Source organism: Physeter macrocephalus, chromosome 17, assembly GCF_002837175.3.
Source record: "Physeter macrocephalus isolate SW-GA chromosome 17, ASM283717v5, whole genome shotgun sequence".
NCBI lineage: Eukaryota > Metazoa > Chordata > Mammalia > Artiodactyla > Physeteridae > Physeter > Physeter macrocephalus.
The window spans coordinates 15,026,285-15,052,294 of NC_041230.1; the positions used below are offsets into that span (position 1 = coordinate 15,026,285).

The 26,010-nt window shown below is 42.0% G+C and overlaps 1 protein-coding gene and 1 pseudogene across 2 annotated transcripts in view; both read right to left on the minus strand.

The window, feature by feature from the left end:
• Positions 1 to 26,010, minus strand: part of TDRD12 (tudor domain containing 12) — an 80,569-nt gene extending 54,559 nt beyond the window's left edge. The window contains exons 1-6 of one of the 2 annotated variants that reach the window (XM_028477880.2): positions 25,826 to 26,010; positions 17,195 to 17,353; positions 11,196 to 11,332; positions 9,517 to 9,636; positions 4,446 to 4,501; positions 2,976 to 3,061 (exon numbers count right to left, since the gene is read on the minus strand). In XM_028477880.2, coding sequence (XP_028333681.1) covers positions 2,976 to 3,061; positions 4,446 to 4,501; positions 9,517 to 9,636; positions 11,196 to 11,332; positions 17,195 to 17,353; positions 25,826 to 25,849 — 582 coding nt within the window. In that variant the 5' untranslated portion in view covers positions 25,850 to 26,010. Of the gene's footprint in view, positions 1 to 2,975; positions 3,062 to 4,445; positions 4,502 to 9,516; positions 9,637 to 11,195; positions 11,333 to 17,194; positions 17,354 to 25,825 lie in introns of those variants that run through there. The other variant, XM_028477883.2, reaches the window with a different exon arrangement.
• Positions 23,511 to 23,933, minus strand: LOC102976662 (2-iminobutanoate/2-iminopropanoate deaminase-like; annotated as a pseudogene).

Consider the following 26,010-nt stretch of genomic DNA (forward strand, 5'->3'; position numbering starts at 1 on the left):
GCCACTGAGCCTGCGCGTCCGGAGCCTGTGCTCCGCAACGGGAGAGGCCACAACAGTGAGAGGCCCGTGTACTGCAAAAAAAAAAACCAAAAAAACAAAAAACAAAAAACAACTACAGTGAGAGAGCATTATACACCAATGAGAATGACCATAAAAGTAATGAAGAGGATGTGAAGGAAGTGTAACTCTCATTGCTGATGGGATTGTACAATGGTCAACCACTTTGGAAAACAATTTGGTAGGCTCTTAATACCTATACTATAACACTACCCAAAAGTGGGACTCCTAGGTATCTATCCAAGAAAAATGAAAGCACAGGTCCATAGGAAGACTTGTACATGAATCTTCATAGAAGTTTCATTTGTAGTTGCCCCAAAGGGGTCACAACTTAAATGTCCATCAACAAGTGAATGGATAAACACACTGCAGTATATCCAGACAATGGAAGGATATTGACAATAAAAGGATCAATATGGCTGTATCTCAAAATAATTTTGTGTGAAAGAAAACAAGCCAAAAAAAAAAAAGAGAACACGCTGGGACACATCCTTGTGCTTCCTTAGGGAGCTAGAAAAGGACTGTTGCCCCCATTTTTTCTTTTCTGGCCGTTATGACATCACGCATCCACTGTAAGTTCTCTCCACTGAGCAATGCCTCTGCTCTTTTAACACCCTGAGGTAAAAGCAAGTTGTCATCTGAACACAGCCATACACACAGAGAAAGAAACGCAAGAAGAAAGAAGCAGGTCAGTGGAGAACTTGTTTAAAAGATGTTTCACAAGATGGGTCCTATAGCCAACATTCTGGCATTTTTACCAAGTTGTAAAATAAGCAATGAAAAGTCACAGGCAAAATCAACAAGAATGTGGGGGAACTCCAAACACAATACAAAGAGTAACAAATGAACCTTATTACAAATGAATAACACAATGACACTGAAGAAGGTAGGGAAGAAAAGAACTAACCTAAGTAATTCTGCATCCAGGGCTGCATGCTCAAAGGCTAAAGACAAATTTCTTTTTCACAGAAATGTGGGTTAGCAAGTCTGAAATTACTCTATGTGAATACTAGGATTAATCAAGTAACTATATTGTAGCTAACGCAGGTTTCTTACTGTCAGAGACAGGTGCTAAGAATGAGGAGAGGGGAGGGCTAGAATTAACCCTGCAGCGCTGGATTGAAATTAGAGGTACCAGAGCTCTTAAAATATATACAGATGGACAGATCTAGGAATAGGTGTAAATGTTTGTGTAAGTGGGTTAACGTACATACATGTCTTTCCTATCTGTCTGCTGAGAGGGCCTGCAATCAATGACACCCCAGTAGTAATAATGAGCACACCTAGTGCCCTGATCATAATATCTGAAGACCATTCTTCAATAAAAGGAACCACTTCTTGGAGAAGTGGCTGATTCCAGGGCTGGGACTGGAAAAGGACAAAATTAGCCTGGAGCATCCTGTGGTACCAGAACGTTAGGAGTTTTCAACTATGATGGGGCACACAGAAAGGACACATCAGCCACTTTGAAGAAGCTCCTAACAACTAAGTCTGCAACAACTTGAGCAGGAAAATAATGATAATGGTGGATTATATCCTCAAAGTAAAATAAATATCCAAAGAGGCTATACTAAGATAAATTATTGAATCAATTAATAAATGGGAAAAAGGGTCAGTTCTTCCTCATAGATTCCAATAAAAAATGCAGAAGGCATGATGGAAATGGGCAAACACCACAGAAATAAGTTTTGCAGACAAGAGTCATTGATGGCTATCTGCATGGCCTCAAAGTATCTCCCCATAAGATACTTAATAATTTCAAAAAGGAATAAACAGTAACTCTGTTGAGGAAAAACCTAGCAGACACCACCCTAACCACGTGATCACGACTAAGATGACAAATAATAAAACATCAACATCATAACCCCCGCTCTGATGTACTGAGAAGGGCATCACTTCTGTAGCATTCTTGCTAAAAGCATGCAACACTTCAAGCTAATCATGAGAAAACATCAAATAAAGCCAAATTGAGTAACATTCTACAAAATAACTGGCCAGTACTCTTCAGAAGTGTCAAGGTCTTAAAAGAGGAAAGACAACTGTCACAGACTGGAGGAGACTAAGGAGATTTGACAGTCAGATGCAATGTGGGATCTGAGATCAGATCTGAAACCAGAGAGAGGAAATTAGTGGAAAAACCGGCAAAGTTCAAATAAGGTCTGTAGATTTTTTTAAATTATATTTTATCAGTGTAAATTTTCTGGTTTTAATCATTGTACTACTTGTTTGTACGGTTAACATTAGGAGAACCCACGTCAAGCACATACAAAAATCTCTGCACTATTTTGGCATCTCGTCTGTAAGTGTAAAATTGTTCCAAAACAAAGTTTTAAAATAAATCCAGGTTTCAGATGCCCTCTGTGGACCCCGAGCAGCCCTAGATCTGCAGCTCTATCCACCTCCACATAAGGTACAGGCTGCTGCGTCCTCATACCACCCTTCATAAAGGGCGGCCAGCCAAAGGCGAACAGCTAATAACTGGGTGGAGGAAAGAGGGGGCTCACGGGTGAGGCCCACTTCTTTTCTACTTATGGTATCTGAATTCTTTACAGTGAGCAAATGTCTATACAATGAGAAAATTACGGAAGGGAAAAAACAGGGAACTAAAACCACACCAAATGTGTGTATTCAAGAAAATTACGTCCTCTTACAAGAAAATAACATTTCACACTCATCGCTAAAGGAATAATTTCTTGTCCATTACTAAATAAAATGCTGTCTAAATAAAATATTAAAGTAATTTTTAAAAGTAATTAAAAGAAGAAAAACAGTCCTGGCTAACTTCTGATCTAAGCCAGACCTCTAAAGATTAAGAAAATTTATCTGCTGTGTGAATGACATTGTTTTTCTAGGTGTGTACTGTTTTATTAAAATAAGCATTTCTAATAACATTTTAAGAATACAATTCTTTCACTTACCTTTTCACTTTTTGTAGTTACATAAAGGTAAACCTCAAAAGTATCTTCTTCCACAGCACACAATTTGGCTTCCACCTGGGTAGCTGCTAAATAGCATAAATCAAAACATAAAGTAGCTGATATTAAAAGTATGCTTGAGGGACTTCCCTGGTGGCCCAGCGGTTAGGACTCCATGCTGCCACTGCGGGGGGTGCGGGTTCGATTCCTGGTCAGGGAACTAAGATCCCGCATGCCACAGCGCAAGGCCAAAAAAAAAAAAAAAGTATGCTTTAAACAACTATGACTATTTTTCACCTATTAATCTCTGCTAACCACTCACAATTACCCAGTGCCACAATATTCAACAGCTTCCTCCCGCAGAAGGGGTCTGGCAATGGGCAAGGTAAGGTGCAGGCTCTCCCGGCACGAAGTCAGCCATGTGTCCTCTGTCCCCCTCAGCCCGCCAACCTCCTCCTGCCACCCTGTGACAGCACCTCGAGCACAGTTCTGGGCCCTCTCTTCTTTTCCAGTGACTCCCAAACCCACGTGCCCAGTCACAGTCTTTCATCTGAGTCCATTCCACCCCTCCAAATGCCCCAAAGAGCAGCTCCATGTATGGGCACCAAAAGGCACTGCTCCGTCCTTTACAAACGTATTTCATTTCACTCTTACCACAACACTTTGGGGTCAGCACTGTCAACCATTTTACAGGTGAGGAGGCTATGCAGACGTAGCAGGACGGTATTCAACCCAAGCACTCCGCCTCCTCCAAACCTGTGTCTCCCGGGCCCCCTGTGGGCTCACAAGGGCCCAAGCTACAAAACCAGAGGCGCCCCTCCCATTTCTCCCAGGTGCAACGCCTCTGGCTGCTCCTTTACCCGGACCGTGGGGCAGGGGAGGAGAGGGGCCAGCACCCCAGGCAATGAAAACTCCCTACTCCTCAGAACAGCCCTGGAGTTCGGCACAGTTATCTGGCTCAGGCTGCCAGGGGTTAGGACAGATGTCACAAATGAGAGTCTATTTTACAGCCAAGGATATTAAACAAAAAGAGCACACTAAATAGGCGCTGAGGCATTCTACACATCTTCATCAGCAATGACGGTGATCACACAGTTAAGTATCCATTTACTACCCCTTGCTCGCTAAAAAAACGTAAGGCTTTTCATCAAATGTTGGTTCAATGAAATGCACGTAAATTTATTTTGCAGTGCTGCAGCTTCTATGCAAACTAAGAGACAGGCATTATTATTGTGTAAGGGTCCTCAAACACATAGCTCCTTCCTGATTTCACCTGTCAGTTACTGATGCCCACATCCACCCCAAAAATTCCAGAGGTGCAGAGTCATTGTGACACTTGGGGTGGAAGAAGCTCCAGGTCACTTATGAACCCCACAAAGGGGGTCAAAGAGCTAAGCACGCACATCTCAAACCCCCTCATCAACAGAAGGCGTCAGTTCAGAGCAGGCTGCAGTGATCATGCACTTGCCTCACCTTTTACGGTATTCTGAAAGTACCGAACAGCTGCACTGTCCCACTTCTTGGCAGGTCTGGAACAGAGAACAGAGGCAACTTCATTAAATAAAAAGCTGAGGCCAGTACGCTAACATCCTTTAGTAAATTATACACTGGATGTTTCTGATATTACACGTTGAACATACGATGCAGGGAACGGGGGGTCTGGCTCTGGCCTGGGGGTGATGATCCCAGCTAAACCCTGCAGCAGACTTCTCTTCCATGCCCACCTGTGCCAGTGCAGAGACTCGCTGAGAATGGGTCCCTTTCTGGGGCTTCCTGAGCTACTGTGCCCACCTCCACGGCACCATCTGTCCCAACACCGTCGTCCCATCACCTGCGACACCTGCCTCCCAGCCAGGACGCTAGCTTCCCGGGACAGGGACCCTGAGTGAGGACCGCCCGGCACAGGCTGGCACAGAGCGAGGGCTCCACACGGGTTGGTTAGACCAACATTCTAAAAGCGGCTGTGGGAAATGCAGCCACTACTGTCTCGTGGTACCCCTTTCACTGTGTCCCATTTCTCCCTATCATCTTGTCCTTTCCTATGTGTGATACTGTGATTTATGATAAGAAATATATATTTTGTCATTGTCCCTGTTTCTGGCACAGAGCTCAGTGATGAGAGTGACAAGGTGACGAGTGGAAAGCACCAAGGTAACTTAAGAATGGGGGCCGGTTGCCAGGGGAACCAACCTCGTGATCAGAGGGTTGGAAGTTTCAGTCCCGCCCCCCTGACCTCCGGGGAGAAGAGAGGGGCTGGAGGTTGAATCACCTGCCAACGGCCAAAGATTTACTCAATCGTGGCAATGAAGCCTCCATAAACACCACAAATGGCCTAGGTTGGCAGCTTCTGGGCTGGTGAACACGTGGAGATGTGGGGCACAGGTGTGCCTGGAGAGGGAAGGAGGCGCCTCTCCCCACACCTTGCCCTGTGCATCTCTTCCAGCTGGCTGCTCCTGAGTTATAGCTTTTATAATAAACTGGTAATCTAGTAAGTAAAATGTTTCTCTGAGTTCTGTGAGCAAATTAAGCAAACCCAAGAAGGGAACCTCTCATTTATAGCCATCCCAGTCAGAAGCACAGGTGACAACCCAGACTCAAAATCGGCATCTGGAGCTGGGGCAGAGGGGGCTGGGGAAGGTCTTGTAGGGTGGAGCCCTTAACCCGTGGGATCTGATGCTACGTCAGGTTAGGCTACATTAATTGCTTGGCGGTGTGTTAAAACACACACTCCCAAACTGGAGTCAGAGTCATACTATGCTTTGGGAAGAAAATCGCAGGAGAAGCTATAGGCAGCGGAAGATCATGAAAAACCAATATTTGGAAGCATGGAACAAAAATAAAATAAAGTAAGGTTAGAGTGATATGTTTTATGTTTCTCCACTGGTTTTATTTATCAGAGATGCCATCACCATCCTCCAAGCGTTGTTTCAAAGATCAAATGAGGTAATGTACATAAAGCACTTAGCCCTGTTATTTTTATTTTTACTAAGATACTAAGCACATTACTTCAAGAGAATCACAAAGGGTTTCCGAAGGGAGGTATAAACAAACAAACAAACGAATACAGTGGTTTTAAAACCTTGCTATACAAAAAATTACCTAATAAGCTTTTTGTTTTTTAACAAAATGTAGTAGATTCCTAATAAGGAAAAGGCCCAAGAGAAAAATCAATCTAGTCTATGAACAAGTAAATCAACAAGTGTATCACAGGTTAATCAATTAGTCTGTGTGTCTGTGTATGTGTGTCTCTCTCTCAACACAGGCGCGCACACACACACACACACACACACACACACACACAAACTTCGTGAAGAGGTACCCAACTTTACAAGTCAGAAAAATACAACTTAAAACAAAATACCACTGTTGTCCAGCAAACAAGCAAAAGTTAAAAAGCCTGATAAAATTCTGCGTAGTGTGGGGAAAGCAGTACTTTCTATACCCCAATGATGGGAGTATAGACTGCTAGTCCTTTTGAAGGGAAATTTAACAAAAACTGTAACACACATGTTAAGATAGACATTCTAGATGAGGTGCAAACACAAAACCAGCAATATCAAAGAAGGTGATCAGAACCCAGTAAGCTCACTTACCTGAAGCCCTTCTTCGCCTACACTGAGGGTCTCCTAGGGTTGGGTGCGTCCAAAGCTGGGAAGGCCCCTGGGGAGCACTGTGGTGGCGCTGGGAAGGGGGTAATGCAGGGGGGTGTGAAAAAGACGGGGGTCTGCCTCCGAGGGAAAGCTGCGCACGGAAAGCTGGCTGCTCTGCAAGAGGGACAGGAAGCGGGCAGGCACTGCCGGGCAGCCTGGCGGAGCAGCGGCCTCAGCAGAGACCAGCTGGCTTATTAGTGGGGATTCCGAGGCAGCCGCAAGAGTGATGCATTCATCATCCCAAGGGAGCTACAGGGGATGAGGGCTGGGGCAGTGGAGATGGGAGCGTCTCCACAGATCCCACAGAAGCATCCATAAGAGACGCAGCTTCCAAGTTCAGAGAGAACTTAGAATGCAACATCACCGGGACATGCAAGTTGAATCAAAATTGTGCTGCTTCCCGTAGCTTCTTCTCCCACAAAGCCACAGTGTTGGAGGGGGAGGATAGGGCTACCCCCAGGACCTCAGGTAGTGCTCATTCAAGACAGCAAAGATCACAGTCATAACCCCTACACAACACTGCCCAGTGCAGGGACCCATCCTGTACAAACACTGGCAATGTGGTCAAATTACTTGACAGGGGTGTGTGTGTGTGTGTGTGTGTGTGTGTGTGTGTGTGTGTGTGTGTGTGTGTGTGATACACATGTGTACACATGAGCATGCACGCATGTATACATTTCTACACCTACATATCTCATTTTGATTTACCTATATTCTTATGAGAATGTACAGAACAAAATGGTTTGGTAACTATCTAGCTGGCTATCAAGAGAGGAGTGGTTAAAGACAGCAAGTATGCCAATTGTATTCACCCAGGAAAACGACTGAAAGTAGAAGGGAATACATGTACTGGCAAAGAACTTCAAAATACTGGGTTGGCCAAAAGGTTTGTTTTTTTTTTCCATAAGATGGCTCTAGTAGCACTTAATTGTGTTTAACTTCATTCGAAACAATTTTGTTAGATTGTATTTTGACAGCTGTCATATCAGCGTGCATTAAAAAAAAAAAAATCAAAATTTTTTGGTGATTTTTTTTTTTTTTTTTTTTTTTTTTTTTTTTTTTTGCGGTACGCGGGCCTCTCACTGTTGTGGCCTCTCCCGTTGCGGAGCACAGGCTCCGGATGCGCAGGCTCAGCGGGCATGGCTCACGGGCCCAGCCGCTCCGCGGCATGTGGGATCTTCCCGGACCGGGGCACGAACCCGTGTCCCCTGCATCGGCAGGCGGACTCTCAACCACTACGCCACCAGGGAAGCCCTTGGTGAATTTTTGTGTAGCCATTTTAATATTGAAGATGGAAGAAAAAAGCAACATTTTCGGCATATTATGCTTTATTATTTCAAGAAAGGTAAAAATGCAACTGAAAAGCAAAAAAAGATTTGTGCAGTGCATGGAGAAGGTGCTGTGACTGATCGAATGTGTCAAAAGTGGTTTGCGAAGTTTTGTGCTGGAGATTTCTCACTGGACAATGCTCCATGGTCGGGCAGACCAGGTGAAGTTGATAGCAATCAAATCGAGACAGTGATTGAGAACAATCAATGTTATACCATGTGGGAGACAGCCGACACACTCAAAATATCCAAATCAAGCGCTGAAAATCATTTGCACCAGCTTGGTTATGTTAATCGCTTTGATGTTTGGGTTCCACATAAGTTAAGCAAAAAACACCTTCTTGACCATATTTCTGCATACAATTCTCTACTTTTTTTTAAAAAATTTTATTTATCTTTATTTTTGGCTGCACTGGGTCTTCGTTGCTGCGCGCGGGCTTTCTCTAGTTCTGGCGAGCGGGGGCTTCTCTTCGTTGCGGTGTGCGGGCTTCTCATTGCAGTGGCTTCTCTTGTTGCGGACCACGGGGCTCTAGGTGTGCCGGCTTCAGTAGTTGTGGCATGTGGGCTCAAGTAGCTGTGGCACATGGGCTTAGTTCCTCAGCAGCATGTGGGATCTTCCTGGACCAGGGATCGAACCTGTGTCTGCTACACCGGCAGGCGGATTCTTAACCACTGTGCCAGCAGGGAAGTCCCAAATGCATAATCTTCCATCAGGATAACACAAAGACTGCATGTTTCTTTCATGACCAGGCAAAAACTGTTACAGCTTGGCTGGGAAGTTCTGATTCATCCGCCGTATACACCAGACACTGCACCTTCGGATTTCCATTTATTTAGGTCTTTACAAAATTCTCTTAATGGAAAAAATTTCAATTCCCTGGATGACTGTGAAAGGCACCTGGAACAGTTCTTTGCTCAAAAAGATAAAAGTTTTGGAAAGATGGAATTATGAAGTTGCCTGAAAAATGGCAGAAGGTAGTGGAACAAAAGGGTAAATATGTTGTTCAATAAAGCTCTTATGAATGTGTCCTTTATTTTTACTTAAAAACCAAAGGCACTTTTTGGCCAACTCAATACATTCTTAAGTTAAATTTGCCAATAAGACAGTGTGTTCTAATTTTCATTAAAAGCTCCACGCATGTGAATATGTATAAAAGCACTGAAAAAGGTCTGCAAGTTCAGAGCCTGAACAGGTCACAGAGGCCTCCCAGGAGGGAGGGAGGGAGGGAGGATATGGGGCTGGAGAAGGATGTCATGGACTTTTTTTAATGCTCCATGATCCGACGTATCAATGTTTCTCTTTACACTTAATTTATCCCTTTTGTAAGTTAAGAAGCCAAATAGCACAGAGCTCAGACCATACTCTAACCCCCTCACACCACAGCCTCTGGAGATGGGGCTACATGGCCAGGTTTGACACAGTGACTCAGAAGACACCTCCTGAAGGACAAAGAGACCTTTGAAATCGCTTAGCACTTCTCAAGAGGATCTGATTTCACATAAACATCATACACTCAATTTAAGACTTTTACTAATGATTCAGCATATGTTAGAAGCTGTACTTACACAATCTCAGTGCTGTCTTCACAGAAGTCAATGTGCAATGTGACAGGTTTTGTGCAGTACAGTCTGAATTTTTTTGCTCTGTAGGGAAGCTGCATAAAAGTTTCTACTGCAACTCGGATGCTTAACAGTGAAACAGAAAGAGTTCCATGATTAAAAAAACTATATATAACATATTTCTTTAAAGTACACCTACATAATTAAAATACTTAACATGAAACAAAACACACAAAACCTGATTATTTCTGTTTCTATTATAGCCACCAACAGCAGCAAGTGCTTGGAGACATTTGCCGAGCAAGGTGAAAACTGGTTCTTGGGGGCTGAGAAAAATCTTACTTTTTAATGTATAAAGCACAGATATACATATAGTACATAAAAGATACTCAGTAATCTTGGGCCTTAAAATTTCATGGCATGGGGGCAGGGAGGCATTAGAAAAACACTGTCTCCTTAGATTGAGAAACACTGGGTAATAACGAACAAACCTGGAAGCAAATTCTATTTAAGATTTTAAAATAGCAATTTCAATGCACGACCAGAATGACCTTGAAGCTTCTGTAAATAAGCAGATGTTTTAAGAATTAGTATTTGTCAGCTTTGCACAAAAGAGCCGATGGACTGAGGTTTCATAAGCTGTTCAGCATTTTTATTTCCATTCTCCTTCAGGCAAATGACAGAGCACTTGAACATATGGTTTCGACATCAACAGGTTCTCAGGGGCCGTGTGTGGGCAGCCTGGCCACCTCGTTCTCGGACAGTTTAGAAAAGGTGGCTGCACTAACCGCCCCTCCAGGCCTCCCTGCTCTAATCATACGATTCTCTTGCCCAAAACAAACTAAACTTAAAACTCCAAATACTAAGAGGAAATCTCTCCAAACCGTTAAATACCATGTTATTTTTAATAACCACTATGGTTATAAGGGTGCAGAACCACAAGCTGGAAAGGCACCTCCTGGTCCATGAAGACCTGCCAGTCCCACTGTGGGAGCAGCCCCCTGACACAGACTCCCCATCAGGGCACCCACCTCCCCTGCAGTTGGGACCGCTCTTTCCCTTTCGGAAGAAGGGTCCTCATGTTTATTATTTATTATTTATTAAACTGATATCCTCTGACTCTGGGATAGGAACCCATGAAAAAATTACCACAAACACCAAGACCGACTTGCTGACAAGTGTTTTCTAGGGAACCGTGGTGTGTGGTCCTGGAGTCATTGAGGGTCACTCTCAACGGCCTCCTGTCTTCTGTGACAGTCACATCCTCACTCTGTTAAGCAGGACGAGGGACACACGCTCTGCTCTCTGCAATCTGAGGCTGTGCCAGCAAACCATCCCTTCTGTGGTGACAAGAAGAGTTTCTCTCTGCCTCCCGGTAGCCAGGCCTCCCGAAAGACCCATTCCATCAGCTGAGCAAATGCAGGGGACATGCCACACCAGGCCAGGAGAGCGGCTGACGGAAAGCACCTGCACTTTCTAGGAAGGAGCACAGAAGGAGGGCCGGAGCCGCCTGCTGAGTCCTCATCCTGAGCACCTGCTCTTACATTCACTGCTTGTAAAACTGGAACCTGCAAGTCTTCCCTTCTTGAAGCTCTCGCCCCTTACTTTGAAAATTGACATTCTCCTTGAAAACTGACATTCGTCCCCTAAAGAGCATAAGGCAAAATAAATACATATATACATACTTTTTGGATTTCACTGGAATGTACTTGGCAAAATCCACAAGGAAACACTCTGTGAGGTAATGGTCTGCTGAAGACACTATTGACTTAATTACAGCCCTGCACCAGCACTTCAGTTCCTGACAATAAACCACACAAACCTACAAAATAAAAAGAAAACTTCGGTGTTAAAATCTCTAGTCATACTCAGAAAACTGTAAGATACTAATGAAAGAAAAAAAAAATGACACAAACAGATGGAGAGATACACCACGTTCTTGGACTGGAAGAATCAATATTGTGAAAATGACTATGCTGCCCAAAGCAATCTACAGATTCAATGCAATCCCTATCAAATTACCAATGACATTTTTCAGAATTAGAACAAAAAAATTTACAATTTGTATGGAAACACAAAAGACCATGAACAGCCAAAGCAATTTTGAGAAAGAAAAATGGAGATGGAAGAATCAGGCTCCCTGACTTCAGATTATACTACAAAGCCACAGTAATCAAACCAGTATTGGTACTGCCACAAACACAGAAATATATAGATCAATGGAACAGGATAGAAAGTCCAGAGACAAACCCACACACCTATGGTCACCTGATCTTTGACAAAGAAGGCAAGACTATAAAATGGAGAAAAGACAAGTCTTTTCAATAAGTGGTGCTGGGAAAACTGGACAGCTACATGTAAAAGAGTGATATTAGAACACTCCGTAACACCATTCACAAAAATAAACTCAAAATGGATTAAAGACCTAAATGTAAAGCCGGATACCATAAAACTCTCAAAGGAAAACATAGGCAGAACACTCTCTGACATAAATAACAGCAACAGTCTTTTTCAAAGCACCCCCTAGAGTAATGAAAATAAAAACAAAAATAAACAAATGAGACCTAATTAAACTTAAAAGCTTTTGCACAGCAAAGGAAACCATAAACAAAACAAAAAGACAACCCTCAGAATGGGAGAAAAATATTGGGTTGGCCAAGAAGTTCCTTCAGTTTTTAAGTAAAAATAAGAGATACATTTTTCATTTTCGCCAAGAACTTTATTGAACAACGTTTTCACCCTTTTGTTCCACTACCTTTTGTGATTTTTCAGGCAACTTCATAATTCCATCTTCCCAAAACTTTTTATCTTTCTGAGCAAAGAACTGTTCCAGGTGCCTTTTACAGTCATCCAGGGAATTGAACATTTTTCCATTAAGAGAATTTTGTAAACACCTAAATAAATGGAAATCTGGAGGTGCCGTGTCTGATGCATACGGCAGATGAATCAGAACTTCCCAGCCAAGCTGTAACAGTTTTTGCCTGGTCATGAAAGAAACATGTAGTCTTTGCGTTATCCTGATGGAAGATTATACGTTTTCTGTTGACTAATTCTGGATGCTTTTTGTCGAGTGCTGCTTTCAGTTGGTCTAATTGGGAGCAGTACTTGTTGGAATTAATCATTTGGTTTTCCAGACGGAGCTCATAATAGAGGACTCTCTTCCAATCCTACCATATACACAACATCACCTTCTTTGGGTGAAGACCGGCCTTTGGTGTGGTTTTTGGTGGTTCATTTCGCTTGCCCCACCATCTCTTCCATTCCACATTATTATGCAGTATCCACTTTTCATCGCCTATCACAATTTGTTTAAAAAGCAGAACGTTTTCAATATGTTTCAGTAGAGAATGGATACAGAAAATACGGTCAAGAAGGTGTTATTTTCGCTTAACTGATGTGGAACCCAAACATCAAAGCGATTAACATAACCAAGCTGGTACAAATTATTTTCAGCACTTGAGTTGGATATTTTGAGTGTGTCGGCTGTCTCCCACGTGGTATGACGTTACTGTTCTCAATCAATGTCTCGATTTGATCGCTATCAACTTCAACTGGTCTACCCGACCATGGAGCATCGTCCAGTGAGAAATCTCCAGCACGAAACTTCACAAACCATTTTTGACATGTTCAATCAGTCACAGCACCTTCTCCATGAACTGCACAAAATCTTTTTTTTGCGTTTCAGTTGCATTTTTACCTTTCTTGAAATAATAAAGCATAATATGCTGAAAATGTTGTTTTTCTTCCATCTTCAATATTAAAATGGCTACACAAAAATTCACCAATTTTGATTTTTCTTTTAAATGCACGCTGATATGACAGCTGTCACAATACAATCTAACAAAATTGTTTTGAATGAAGTTAAAGACAACTAAGCACTATTAGAGCCATCTTAGGAAAAAAATGAATGAACCTTTTGGCCAACCCAATATTTGCAAATGAAGCAACTGACAAAGGATTAATCTCCAAAATATACAAAACAGCTCATGCAGCTCAATATCAAAAAAAAAAAAACCAACCCAATAAAAAGTGGGTTAGAAGACCTAAATAGACATCTCTCCAAAGAAGACATACAGACAGTTAAAAAGCACATGAAAAGATGCTCAACATCACTAATTATTAGAGAAATGCAAATCAAAACTGCAATGAAGTATCACCTCACACTGCTAAGAATGGCCATCATCAAAAAATCTACAAACAATAAACGCTGGAGAGGGTGTGGAGAAAAGGCAACCCTCCTACACTGTTGGTGGGAATGTAAACTGGTATGGCCACTATGGAGAACAGTATGGAGGTTCCTTAAAAAACTCAAAATAGAACTACCACATGATCCAGCAATCCCTGGGCATATATCCGGAGAAAACCATAATTCGAAAAGATACATGCACCCCAATGTTCATTGCAGCACTATTTAATTGAGCTCAATATTGAGCCAGGACGTGGAAGCAACCTAAATGTCCACCGACAGAGGAATGGATAAAGATGATGTGGTATATATACACAATGTAATATTACTCAGCCGTAAAAAAGAATGAAATAATGCCATTTGCAGCAACATGGATGGACCTAAAGATTATCATACTGAGTGAAGTAAATCAGACAGAGAAAGACAAATATCATATGATATCACTTTTATGTGGAATCTGAAAAAAGAGTACCAATGTACTTATCTACAAAACAGAAATAGAGTTATAGATGTAGAAAATAAACTTATGGTTACCAGGGAGTAAGTGGGGGGGGGTGTGTGTGTGTGGAGAGATAAGTTGGAAGACTGGGATTAAAATACCCACTACTATACATAAAACAGATAACTAATAAGGACCTACTGTATAGCACAGAGAACTCTACTCAATACTCTATAGTGGCCTATATGGGAAAAGCATCTAAAAAAGAGTGGATGTATGTATAACAGATTCACTTTGTTGTACATCTGCAACTAACATAACATTGTAAATCAACCATACTACAATAAAAATTTTAAAAATTAAATTAAAAATCTCTAGTCAATAATGAGAGAACTAAAAGGTACTCTCAACATCATCTCACACCTTTTACCTTAAAGATGCAAGGAGGCTGGATCACCCCAAGCTAAACACTGCTTATTGGGAAAACAAGAACACAGGGCACCTGAATTCTATTTCACTGGTTTTCTTTTCTTACTACGATCACTTTGACTTCTTAACTAAGGAGAATTTTTAGAAAGTGAAATAAGGAAAATGCATTGCTTTACCTTCTTAAATCAGAAAACAAAACTTACAAATAATTGTCAATCATGTGCCAGGACAACACAAAATCACAACCCCAGGCTCATCTTCCCGGCTCTGCTTCCCATGCCTGTTTACCGCCCTCTAACATCTGTTTGCCATCAGCCACATCTGGACGTCAGCACCATGATGAAGGGGATTTTTGTCTTTTTGTTTACTGCCATATTCCCAGCACCTAGAACAGTGCTTGGCATGTACTATGTCTTCAAAAACTACTCAGTGAATGACTGAATAAATACCTGCAGCCCCCTTTTAGGGAAACTGCCCTGCTAGAGTGACAGTGCTTGGCATCCTGACCGTCCCATGGGACTGCCAGGCCACAGACAGGCAAACCATATGCTGACCACAGGCTTATAAAGTGGCTCAGCAGGGAGAGCTGTGCCCAACAGGGAAGAAGTGGGACAGTGGAGATCCCTGCCCTCAGGAACTGAAGTTGGAAAACATAGGGCAGCTATTCTGCAAGGGATGTGTTCTTGAGAGCCTCACATAATTCAAGACTCAAATAATGCAAGAGAAATTGTGCCAAAGGATGAAGGGTATTTCTCTTTCACGCTTAAGTCAAAGAAACCTGTAGCTAATAATTCACACAGTCACTCAACTTTCAAAAGGTGGTGTACTAGGGCTTCTACTAGCCAGTAATGAGAAAATTTAAGTATCAAGAAAAATGATTACAACTGACGAATACATTAAAAGCCATGAGTTCAATATAGCACTTAAAAATAACAAGGAGGGAAAAACAAAACAAACCTCTAGATGTAAATGTAGATAACTAGGCACAGGACAACTGATAAGGGAAAGAATCAAGCAATTTTTCCACCTTTCCAGTATTACTTCAGGAAGCCAAACATTTCTAACAGATAAGGGAAGGTTCTCTATGGAAGAATTCCAGCTCATGAATGCAGAAGCAATGTGAAAATGACCATTTTGCAAGCATAAATGAAAGAGCTGATTTGGGCGGTGGTGGTCACTGGACAGCATTACTAGCTGACGGGAACCACAGGGGGCGCTTAGGCTGCCGCCATCTGAATGCAGCGGTCAACCTCAGCATCACCGAAAGTGAGATTCTCTCCCAATTTAATACAAGAGGAACCTCACAGCACCAGTCATTCTTGGGGAAAAAAAGTACCTGTAAACGTAATGAAAGCTTTATATTTATCAGTCTGCAGGAAATATAGGGGATGAAGGGAAAAGTTCACCACCACCACAGGGAAGCAACCAAGCTATACAGAACGTGGAATCTTTTAAAAGGACAACTGACCTGGTTTCGTTTCTTCAACAAGTAAACGGTGGACTTCCCTGGTGGCGCAGTGGTTAAGAATCCACCTGCCAATGCAGGGGACATGGGTTCGATCCCTGGTCCGGGAAGATCCCACATGCCACGGAGCAACTAAGCCTGTGTGCCACAACTACTGAGCCTGCACTCTAGAGCCTGTGAGCCGTAACTACTGAGCCCACGTGTCACAACTACTGAAGCCCGTACACCTAAAGCCCGTGCTCTGCAACGAAGAGTAGCCCCCACTCACCACAACTAGAGAAAGTCTGCACGCATCAACGAAGACCCAACGCAGCCAAAAATAAAATAAATAAATTAAAACAAACAAACAAGTAAATGGCTTGGAAAAAATAATGTTATTAATGATTATTTAGGGTGGGCTGAGGAATTCAAATTATTTCTAATTTTTCTCATAGTTTATAAATCTTTTCCTATCACACTGTTATAAAAATTCAAATTCTTCTGAGAAATGACTAACCTGCAGAGAGAAGCAGACAATGGGCACAGAGCTGAGGGTGCAGGAAAGGAAGGAGGGGCCACAATGTGGAGTAAGGAAAATAAAACACCACAAGTTGGCCAAAGTCACAAGCAACCAAAAGGGAGGCACTGGCCCTAGACTGGAAACCCCCATGCTCCCTCTGCTAAGGTCCCTGTGACGGATCTAGAATGATCCTCTGGTTCCCAGCCCCAGGACGATGGCTCTATGCCTGAATTTAGATGACACTCCATCTCCTGTTGCCCCATGTGAACCTGATACAACAACTGTCACTTTCCATGACTAGCCCGACTCTTATGCAACCAAAAGAACCTAACACAGGCAATGATCACAAGCAGTTGAAATACTGTGAAAGTTTTTATCATCTTACAGTCTACATTTTGAGTAGTATTTCAAGACATCTTGTTTAAAGTACATTTAGGGGCTTCCACGGTGGCGCAGTGGTTGAGAGTCTGCCTGCTCATGCAGGGGACACGGGTTTGTGCCCCGGTCCAGGAAGATCCCACATGCCGTGGAGCGGCTGGGCCCGTGAGCCATGGCCGCTGAGCCTGCGCGTCCGGAGCCTGTGCTCCGCCACAGGAGAGGCCACAACAGTGAGAGGCCCGTGTACCGCAAAAAAAAGAAAAAAAAAATGCACATTTAGATACATACCTGCCCTTCTTCCAACATTAGTGGTTTTATTTCTATATCTTGACACATGCTATTATAGAAGTCATTCATGGCACTATTTAGTTTTTGATAGTCAACTTCATGATCTAAAAAGGGACTACATCCTTTTATAATAACCCAGAAGCAACCTGGATCTTCGATCTGTAAAATTTTTAAAAGACAAAACAATGCATGATTTAAAAGTGGAACCATAAAATAATAAACCTTAGAAACACAGTAACTTTCAAATTTAACTGCTCTAACAAATTCTTGACAAGTACTTCTGTCTTAAATGGTCAGATAGAAGATAAAAGACCCTCAAACTATCACCTTGTATACCTTAAACTTATATAATGTCATATGTCAATTATACTTCAATAAAACTCGGAAAAACGATAAAAGACGCAAAGATAAAACTCTAAAACACGTAACCAATAATATGTAATTTAGAATTATGTGCTGTGACTGAAAAAGCAAACAGAGATCAATGCCCTTGATCTGTACTTTGAAAATATCCATAATAAAATACAAAAGCAAGGTTCAGAACAGGGTTTTTTGTACTCTGTCTTTCATAAGAAAGAGAGAGAAATGTAAATGTATGTACATTCTGCTCATGTTAAAATAAAGAAATGGCAGATAAACCAAAAACATACAAATTACTACCTACAGAGGAAGCCAGGAATGGGGTAGAAGGAAGAGGGATGAAAGACTTCGCTGAATGTATCTTATTATCTATTAGTGTTATTAGAAACCAAGATTTTCATCATTAGAGAAAGAATACAAATATAAAATGAAAAGTTAAATTTGAATTGAAAATATCAGTAAGAGCTCATGATTTTTCAAATGTACTATATTTTCTGCCTACTGAAAGGGCCTAAAAGCAATGACATCCCAAGATTTTGGATCACAGATACCAGGTAACAGGAGTACATCAGTATTCTATTTTTCTGAATGTTTGAACATTTTTATAATAAATAGTTGGAAGAAAGAACAGCTGGCCATTCTGGTTCCAGTAATGGCAGAGTGGTTCACATGCACTAACCCACCTGCAAGTAACAATGATAAACCCTGGAGAAAAAGCAAATGACAGCCTGAACGCACTGAAGAGTGACCAAAAGCAGGTGGGAGAGTCAATCCTTGAAGGGAGGCAACATGGCTGCACGAGACCCATGTTCATAAACAGCTTTTCCCCTGGAAACAGCCCCAGTCCTGGGGGTGCAGAACACAACTGAAGCAGAAGCCACCCTGTTTGTGGCTTGAGAAACCAGAGAATGGAGTCTGGGGCTGCCAGAGCAGCTGTACATGAAGGGGAGAAATGCTGAGCCACAGAGGGGAGAGCCCTGAAGTCTGCACACGAAACCCCTCAAATCCTCGGCAGAGCCTGAACTGCATGGTGAGACTCCAGGGAGTCCTGGGAGAAGCCACAGTCGGGAGGCTGATGGAAATACAGTTTCAGCTTCTGCCCACGAGAACTGGAGGACTCTGGGCACAAAGTGACTGCCCAAACCTCTGCACTAAGAGGCCACCCAAACTCACAGCATAAGGCCATGTCCCCTCTACCAATGCCTGCCTGAGAAAGAACTACTTTTGTCCCAGCCAACACCTGACACAGGCCCTTGACCTCCCCTTGTCACAGAACTTACTGAAAAGGGCCTCAGTTGTGGAGCCTACCTATCCCTTTGGGATGTATATGTTACCTCCTACCACTCAGGAGTACTCCTTCTCGAGGACCTGATAACCAATTCCTCTGGGATATAATCATCTGGAAGGACAGGGCCCAGGCCTCCCAGTCTCTGCGGGAATTCAGAAGCCTGGACCCAGAGGCAGCGGATACAGCTGCCCCACCACAGTGACACTAACCAACCCTCTGTCATTTTCCACTGAAGCCCCTCCCCTCATCCTCCTCACTCTCCTCCCTTTAAAACAGCCAGTCACGGAACTCAGCTCCCTCCCTTACATCAGCAGTCACTGACAACAATCTGTTTTCACTGCTTTAACCAATGTCCGGCTTTGATTCTCTTTGACACTCATCACAGGAAAATGGAGTTTGGAGCAGGAGTTAAGGAGGCTCAGTAAACACCTCAGGCTCCCTGAGAACCCCTGCAGTGCCAGGCCTGAGGAGTAAAGACAATGTTGCAAGGCAAAGAGAATGTGCTCTGTCAACAAGGGCAAAATCAAGAGGTCTGCAAAGAACTATAAACCAAGCCTCCCAAAGCGCTGACAGAGCACACAGTAGTTCCCCATCACCACAACCCCCAGTGTAGCATGAACAATACTAGACAGGCAAAGAAATGAGAATGCAGTGCACAGCCAAGGTAAAAAACGGCCAACAGAAAGTGAACCCAAGACTGCCCAGATGTTGAAGTGAACAGGCAAGGACTTAAAAGCAGCTATTATAAATACCATGTTCAAAAACTTAAGGATAAGATGGCTATAGTGAGTTTGTTTTTTGAAAAGGAGAATTTCACGTAAGAAATGGAAACTATTTTTAAAAAATAACCTTTGGAAAAGGGTAATTCTAGAACCAAAATGTGAAACAAACAAAATAAAAAATTTATTAGTGGTGTGCTTACCACTCCTACTCAACATTGTGCTGGAGGTCCTAGTCAGTACAATAAGAAAAGATTGTCAGGAAAATCGGAATAGAAGAAAGAAAAGTGTCTCTATTCACAATAAGAATATCTACGTAGAAAATTCTAAGGAGTCTACAAAAAATATACTAAAACTAATAAATGACTGTAGCAAGATTCCAGGGTACAGGTCATATAATAAATTCAACTGCCTGTCTATATTCCAGCAATAAAAACTGGAAATTTAAATTTTAAAAACAGTACCGTTTGCAATAGCACCAAAAAGCAGGAATTACTTAGGAATAAATCTAACAAAAAAACGAACAATTTGCATGCTAAAGGTACAAAACACTGGTGAAATAAATCAAAGAAAGGCCTGTAATGCAAATATACTATGTTCATGGAATGTTAAGGTTTTGATTTCCCCAAAATGGTCTATAAAAAGGACTCAATTCCAGCAGGAGTTGTGAAATCAACAAACTATTCATTAAATTCTTATTGGAAGGGCAAAGGAAAGAGAATAGCTCCTATAATTCTGAAAAAGAACAACATAGTTGGAAGACACACTATCTGATTTCAAGACAATATAAAGCTGCAGTAATCAGAACTGTATGGTACTGGAGAAAGCATAGACACATAAATCAACACAACAGAAACAGAGTCACGCATGTGTGGTCAAGTGATTTTCAATAAAGGCACAAAGGCAATTCAATGGAAGGAGGATAGTTTTTTCAACAAATGATGCTGCAACAATTAGATATATGCAAAAAAATGAACCTCGATCCATTCCTTGTACCATATACAAAAATTAACTCACATGGGGCTTCCCTGGTGGCACAGTGGTTGAGAGTCCGCCTGCCGATGCAGGGGACACGGGTTCATGCCCCGATCCGGGAAGATTCCACATGCCGCGGAGCGGCTGGGCCCGTGAGCCACGGCCGCTGAGCCTGCTCGTCTGGAGCCTGTGCTCCGCCACGGGAGAGGCCACAACAGTGAGAGGCCCGCGTACCGCAAAAAAAAAAAAAAAAAAAGAAAAAAAATTAACTCACATGGATTATTTATCTAAATGTAAAATATAAGACTATAAAAAATGTTTGAGGAATACATGGGGGGAATCTTTGTGACTGTGGTTAGGCAAAGATTTCTTAGATAAAACACCAAAAGTATAATTCATATAAGCAAAAATTGATAAACTGGACTTAATCCAAATTTAAAACTTTAGCTCTTTGAAAGACATTGTTTAGAGAAGGAAGAGATAAGCCACCAACTGGGAGAAAATATTTACAAATCACATGTTCAACAAAGAACTTTATCCAATATATATAAAAAACTCTGCAAAGTCAATAATAAAAAAACAAATCACCAAGTTAGAAGAATGGGCAGATGTGAACAGACACTTGACAAAAAAAGATGGAAGGATGGGCAAACAAGCACCTGGAAACATGATTAACACATTTGTCATTAGGGAAATTAAAATTAAAACCACAGTGAGATATCAGTAAACACCTACTAGAATGGCTAAAATGTATAAAACTGACAATATCAAGTGCTGGTGAGGATGTAGAGCACTGCTGATGGAAATGTAAAGTGGTACAGTTACTTTGAAAAAGTTTCTCATAAAATTGAACATACTGACAAACATCAGTAACAAACAACATCAGTAACAAACAAACATTAGTAAATCCTACTGATTTACCCATGAAATAAAAACTTGTATTCACACAAAAACCTGTATGCAAAGTTTCTAGCAGCTTTATTTATAATCTCCCTCAACTGGAAACAACTCAAATGGCCTTCAACTGGTGACTGTATAAACAAATTGTCGCATGTCCATACAATGGAATACTACTCACTCCTAACAAATGCCACAACCTAGATAAGCCTCCAATGCATTACAGTAAGTCAAAGCAGCCAGACTCAAAGCCTACATACTACTGTATGATTCCATATGCACAATCTAATTTTTATGACATTTTGGAAAAAGGAAACACTAATAGGGACAGAAGACAAATCAGTGGTTGCCAAGGACTAGAGGTGGGGGAAAGAAATGACTACAAAGGACCACAAGGCGATTCTGGGGGGTGATGGAACTGCTCTGTATTTTGACTGTGGTGGTAATTACATGACTATGCATTTTTCAAAATATCACAGAACTCTACATTAAAAACAATAAAATAGTTTATGGTTAAAAAAGCTGAAGCAAATATGGCAAAATGTTAAAATCCGGCAAAGCTAGGTGATAGATGTCCAGGTGTTTATAATATTTTCTATACTTTTCTGTATGTCTAGAATATTTCCTAATAAAAAGTTGGATTTTTAAAATTATTTTTCATCAAAAGTAATGATTTGTTTTTGAAAGCTTCTTGTCTTCTGACATGGCATCACCTATGCAGTATTTTACTAAAAATGTTTAACCTGAACACAGTCATGAGGAAACAGACAAATCCAACTTGAAGGGTATTTTGCAAAGCAACTGCCCATACTCTTCATAAATTTCAATGACATCAAAGATACAAAAAAACCAGAGAACTGACCCAAATTCAAGGGGAATAAAAGGCCATGACAATTAAATGCAATGTATAATTTTTTATTGGATCCTGGATCAGAGAAAACAAGTTACAGAATACATTATTGGCACAGTTGAAGAAATTTGAGTATGGATTTTATATTAGTGTATCAATGTTACATTTCTCAAGTGTGATAATTATATTGTGGTTATGTAAGCAAAAGTCTTTATTCTTAGGAAACACACGCATAAGTATTTAGAGTTTACAACTAATTCTCAAATGGTTTAGCAAAAGAAGTCAACAATTTTATATACATATATTATTAAGAAATATGCAAATATGACAAGATGTTAACAATTGTTGACTCTAGGTATAGAGTATATGGTTATTCTCAGTATTGTTTTTGTAACTTGTTTTCGAGTTTGAAAATCTTCAAAATATTAAGATGGGGAAAGATGTTTAAAAATATTTTTAAGGCATCATAGATAATTTGAAGTTTCTAGATTGTTTCAATTTTTTTTTTAATCTGCTACTAAAACCTAAAAAATGTAGGCCAGGTTCAGTTTTACCCCACAGAAGAACAAGTGGCTCAAGCTGCAATTTCTTCCATGTGCTTTACCAGGCAGGGATGGGCTCACAATTCCTCCCACCCCCGCCTCTTACACCAAGGTTGGGGCCTGCTGCTTCCCACCAATGCCATAAGGTAATGCTGCCCACACTGCAGTCATCAGCCTTACACATTTTTTTCCCTGCATGTCTATGTTATTTCCATTAGAAAAACAATATCTATATAATATTTTGGTCCACTTTCTTCTCCTTACCTCTACCATTCAAAACTTGAATACTTTATTATTACTCAAGTAAAAGTAGAATCAGCTATCTGGCATGAGAACTAAATATCTCACATCATTAAATTAATAGGATTTAATTGAATTAAAGTGTGTTCTTTATTATTTCTCAGGAATAGTAACTCATGTTTCCTACATGTTATTTCCCTTTACTTTCATTTATCTGGGTAACTATGTAATGACTGTCTCTTTTCCTACATTCTGTAACATGAGTGGGTGTAAGTATAATTTATAACATCAGTAACTGGATTCATTGTTAATTATCAATTCATGTTCAATTCCCCTTAGTATATGGTATTTGCATAAAAACTTCAGATAATTTAGTCAAGTTTACTTTCTGACATCAATTATAAAAATTAAGATGTTAATTTTAAAACGTTATGAAATTTACAGACTAAATAGCACTTGGCCCACTTTTGTTCATACTGTCATGGGAGGTCCCTGGGCAGCTACTGTTTCAATCTCAATCCAGTCTCAGAACAAAGTAGCATTCTGGTAAGCAGCTCCGGCAGGAAAACCACTCCTGACACTCTGTGGATTTCACTGACGGTACTGAAGTCATACACTCAGCCAGCAGAACAGCTGCTTCTACCACATTATTGAGGTCACAGCCTGCAGCTTTCAGAATCTCACCCCTATTTCCAAGTCCTGTTTAGCTTCTTCTGTCACCCCTCCTGGCACAAGCTGTCCCTTTGAAGGGTCCATACCTAGCTGTCTTGAAATGTAAGTGATCCTTTCCACTAACAAAGCTTGACTGCAGGACCAATGGCCTTGGGGCTTTCCCTGTGCTGATCACCTTTCTGATCAAGGATGACATGACATCCTTTTCTCCTGCAGTGCTTCTGGGTCGCACTGCATTCTGCCTTCCTCATTTCTGACACAACTGCATGTTCCCTGGGCTGCTTCCTTTATATATAATCAACACCTTTTTTTCCCTTAGCCTCATCCTAACAGGTCTGTAATGCTACTAGTTATATGATGTCTTTATTTCTAAAATATATTACAAATACATAACTGTTAAAAATTTTTAATTTATTTTTAATCGTGATAAAATACACATAAAATCTGCCATCTTAACCATATTCAGTAGCATTAACTACATTCATATTGTTGTGCTACCTTGATCACCATCCATCTCCAGAACCTTCTTCATCTTGCAAAACTGAAACTCTATATCCATTAAACAGTAGCTCCCCATGCGCCCCCCAGCCTCTGGCAACCACCATTCTATTTTCTGTCTTCATGAATTTGACTGCTCTAGGAACCTCATATAAGTGGAATCATGCAGTATTTGTCCTTTTGTAATTGGTTTATTTCACTTAACATGATGTCTTCAAGATTCATCCATGTAGCATATACCAGAATTTCCTTCCTTTTTAAGGCTGAATAATATTCCATTGTATGTATATACTACATTTTGCTTACCCATTCATCTGTTGGTAAAAACTTGGGGGGGAAAATTTATCCATGTAAAAGCTAAATTAATCTGGAAAACTACAGCTGGTAATGGTACCACACTTGAGGAACTACTCCTATATTGGATAGAAAATTTGCTCTGAGAGTGAGCAGGGTAAGAAGCAGCAGTGGGGCCAGACCAGAGCTGAGGGGATAGAGAAAAGGGTTCTTGGGTCCAACTAAGAAAAGAGAGGTTCCCAAGTTAGAGGCAGTGAGAGTCCAGCAACTCCTTCCAAAGTTCTGCCCCGATGGATTTGCACATGGCAGCATCCATACCCCCTGGAAGAGCCCTGTCTTTCTAAAGGAGAAATCAGACTACTTAGGGAAGGTGGTGGAGAGGAGCTTGCCAGTTACATCTCAAAACCCTAAAAGTCTCAGAGCAAATCCTCTGTAAGAATCAGCTGCTTCAAACGCTTGTGAATCTCTGTTGGTATAAACTACATAAAACAGGAACAGGAAAGTTGCTTTTTTTTTTTTAATGCCATCATGCCTCTCCTCTGCCCACTGAAGTATGATCTTTTCCAAAACGTTCTTTATGTTTCCTTTTCCCAATACCCACCCCTTTGCTCTGGTTTGTAAACTCCCTTCCTGCAAGTACACACCGTGAACACACTATGTGCTTTCCCGGTCTCTGGCATCATTAAAGAGCACGCACCTCACTCAAAGGAGAAGCTGCAGTTCGGGTCGCTCTGCAGGCCCCCTCCGGGGCGAACCCCCGCTGCGCCCCCGACTCCAAGGACGCGAGTCCCGAGGAGCCCGCGTGGGGAGGGGATGGCCGCCAGAGTCCTGGGGCGCGAGCGGTCAGGGGTCCCCACGAGTGCAGCCGGGACGGGCGTGTGTTCGGAGGAGAGATACAGGTCACCCACGCCCCCTGTCCAGTGCAGCTGGGGACCAGCCGAAGAGGACCCGCGTCGGGGGAGAGTAACAGGTCAACGGACCGAGGGCGCGAGGGGGGCCTCATCCAGCGCCGAACCGGGACCGGGAGAAGGGGTCAGAGTCCGTCCCTCCCCCTGAGGTTCCAGATACAGGATACCTAGTTCAATCCGAATTTCGGAGAAACAACGAATGATTTTTTTACTCTAAGTATGTCCCAAATACTGCATAGGGCAGCTTTGAACGAAAACTTCCCGTTGTTTATCTGAAATTAAGCGTCCGGTATCTCATCCGGCACCCCTTCCCGCGGGTCCCCAGCCGAGGCGGACCCTGCACGGGGAGCGGGTGAACGGCCGGGCTCAGGGCTTCGCGCTCGCTCACCTTCAGCACCAGGACCTGGAGCATCTTCCCCGAGTCTCGCAGGCCACCTGGCAGACTCGCCCTGGAAACACGCGCAGCGTAGCGGCCGCGCCCGGCTCCTGGTCTCCCCGTCGCTACTCCCTCGAGATGAGCTTTTGGGGGCGAAAACGGAGTCTCCTGCAGTGCCGCCCTCCGCGGAGGCGCGC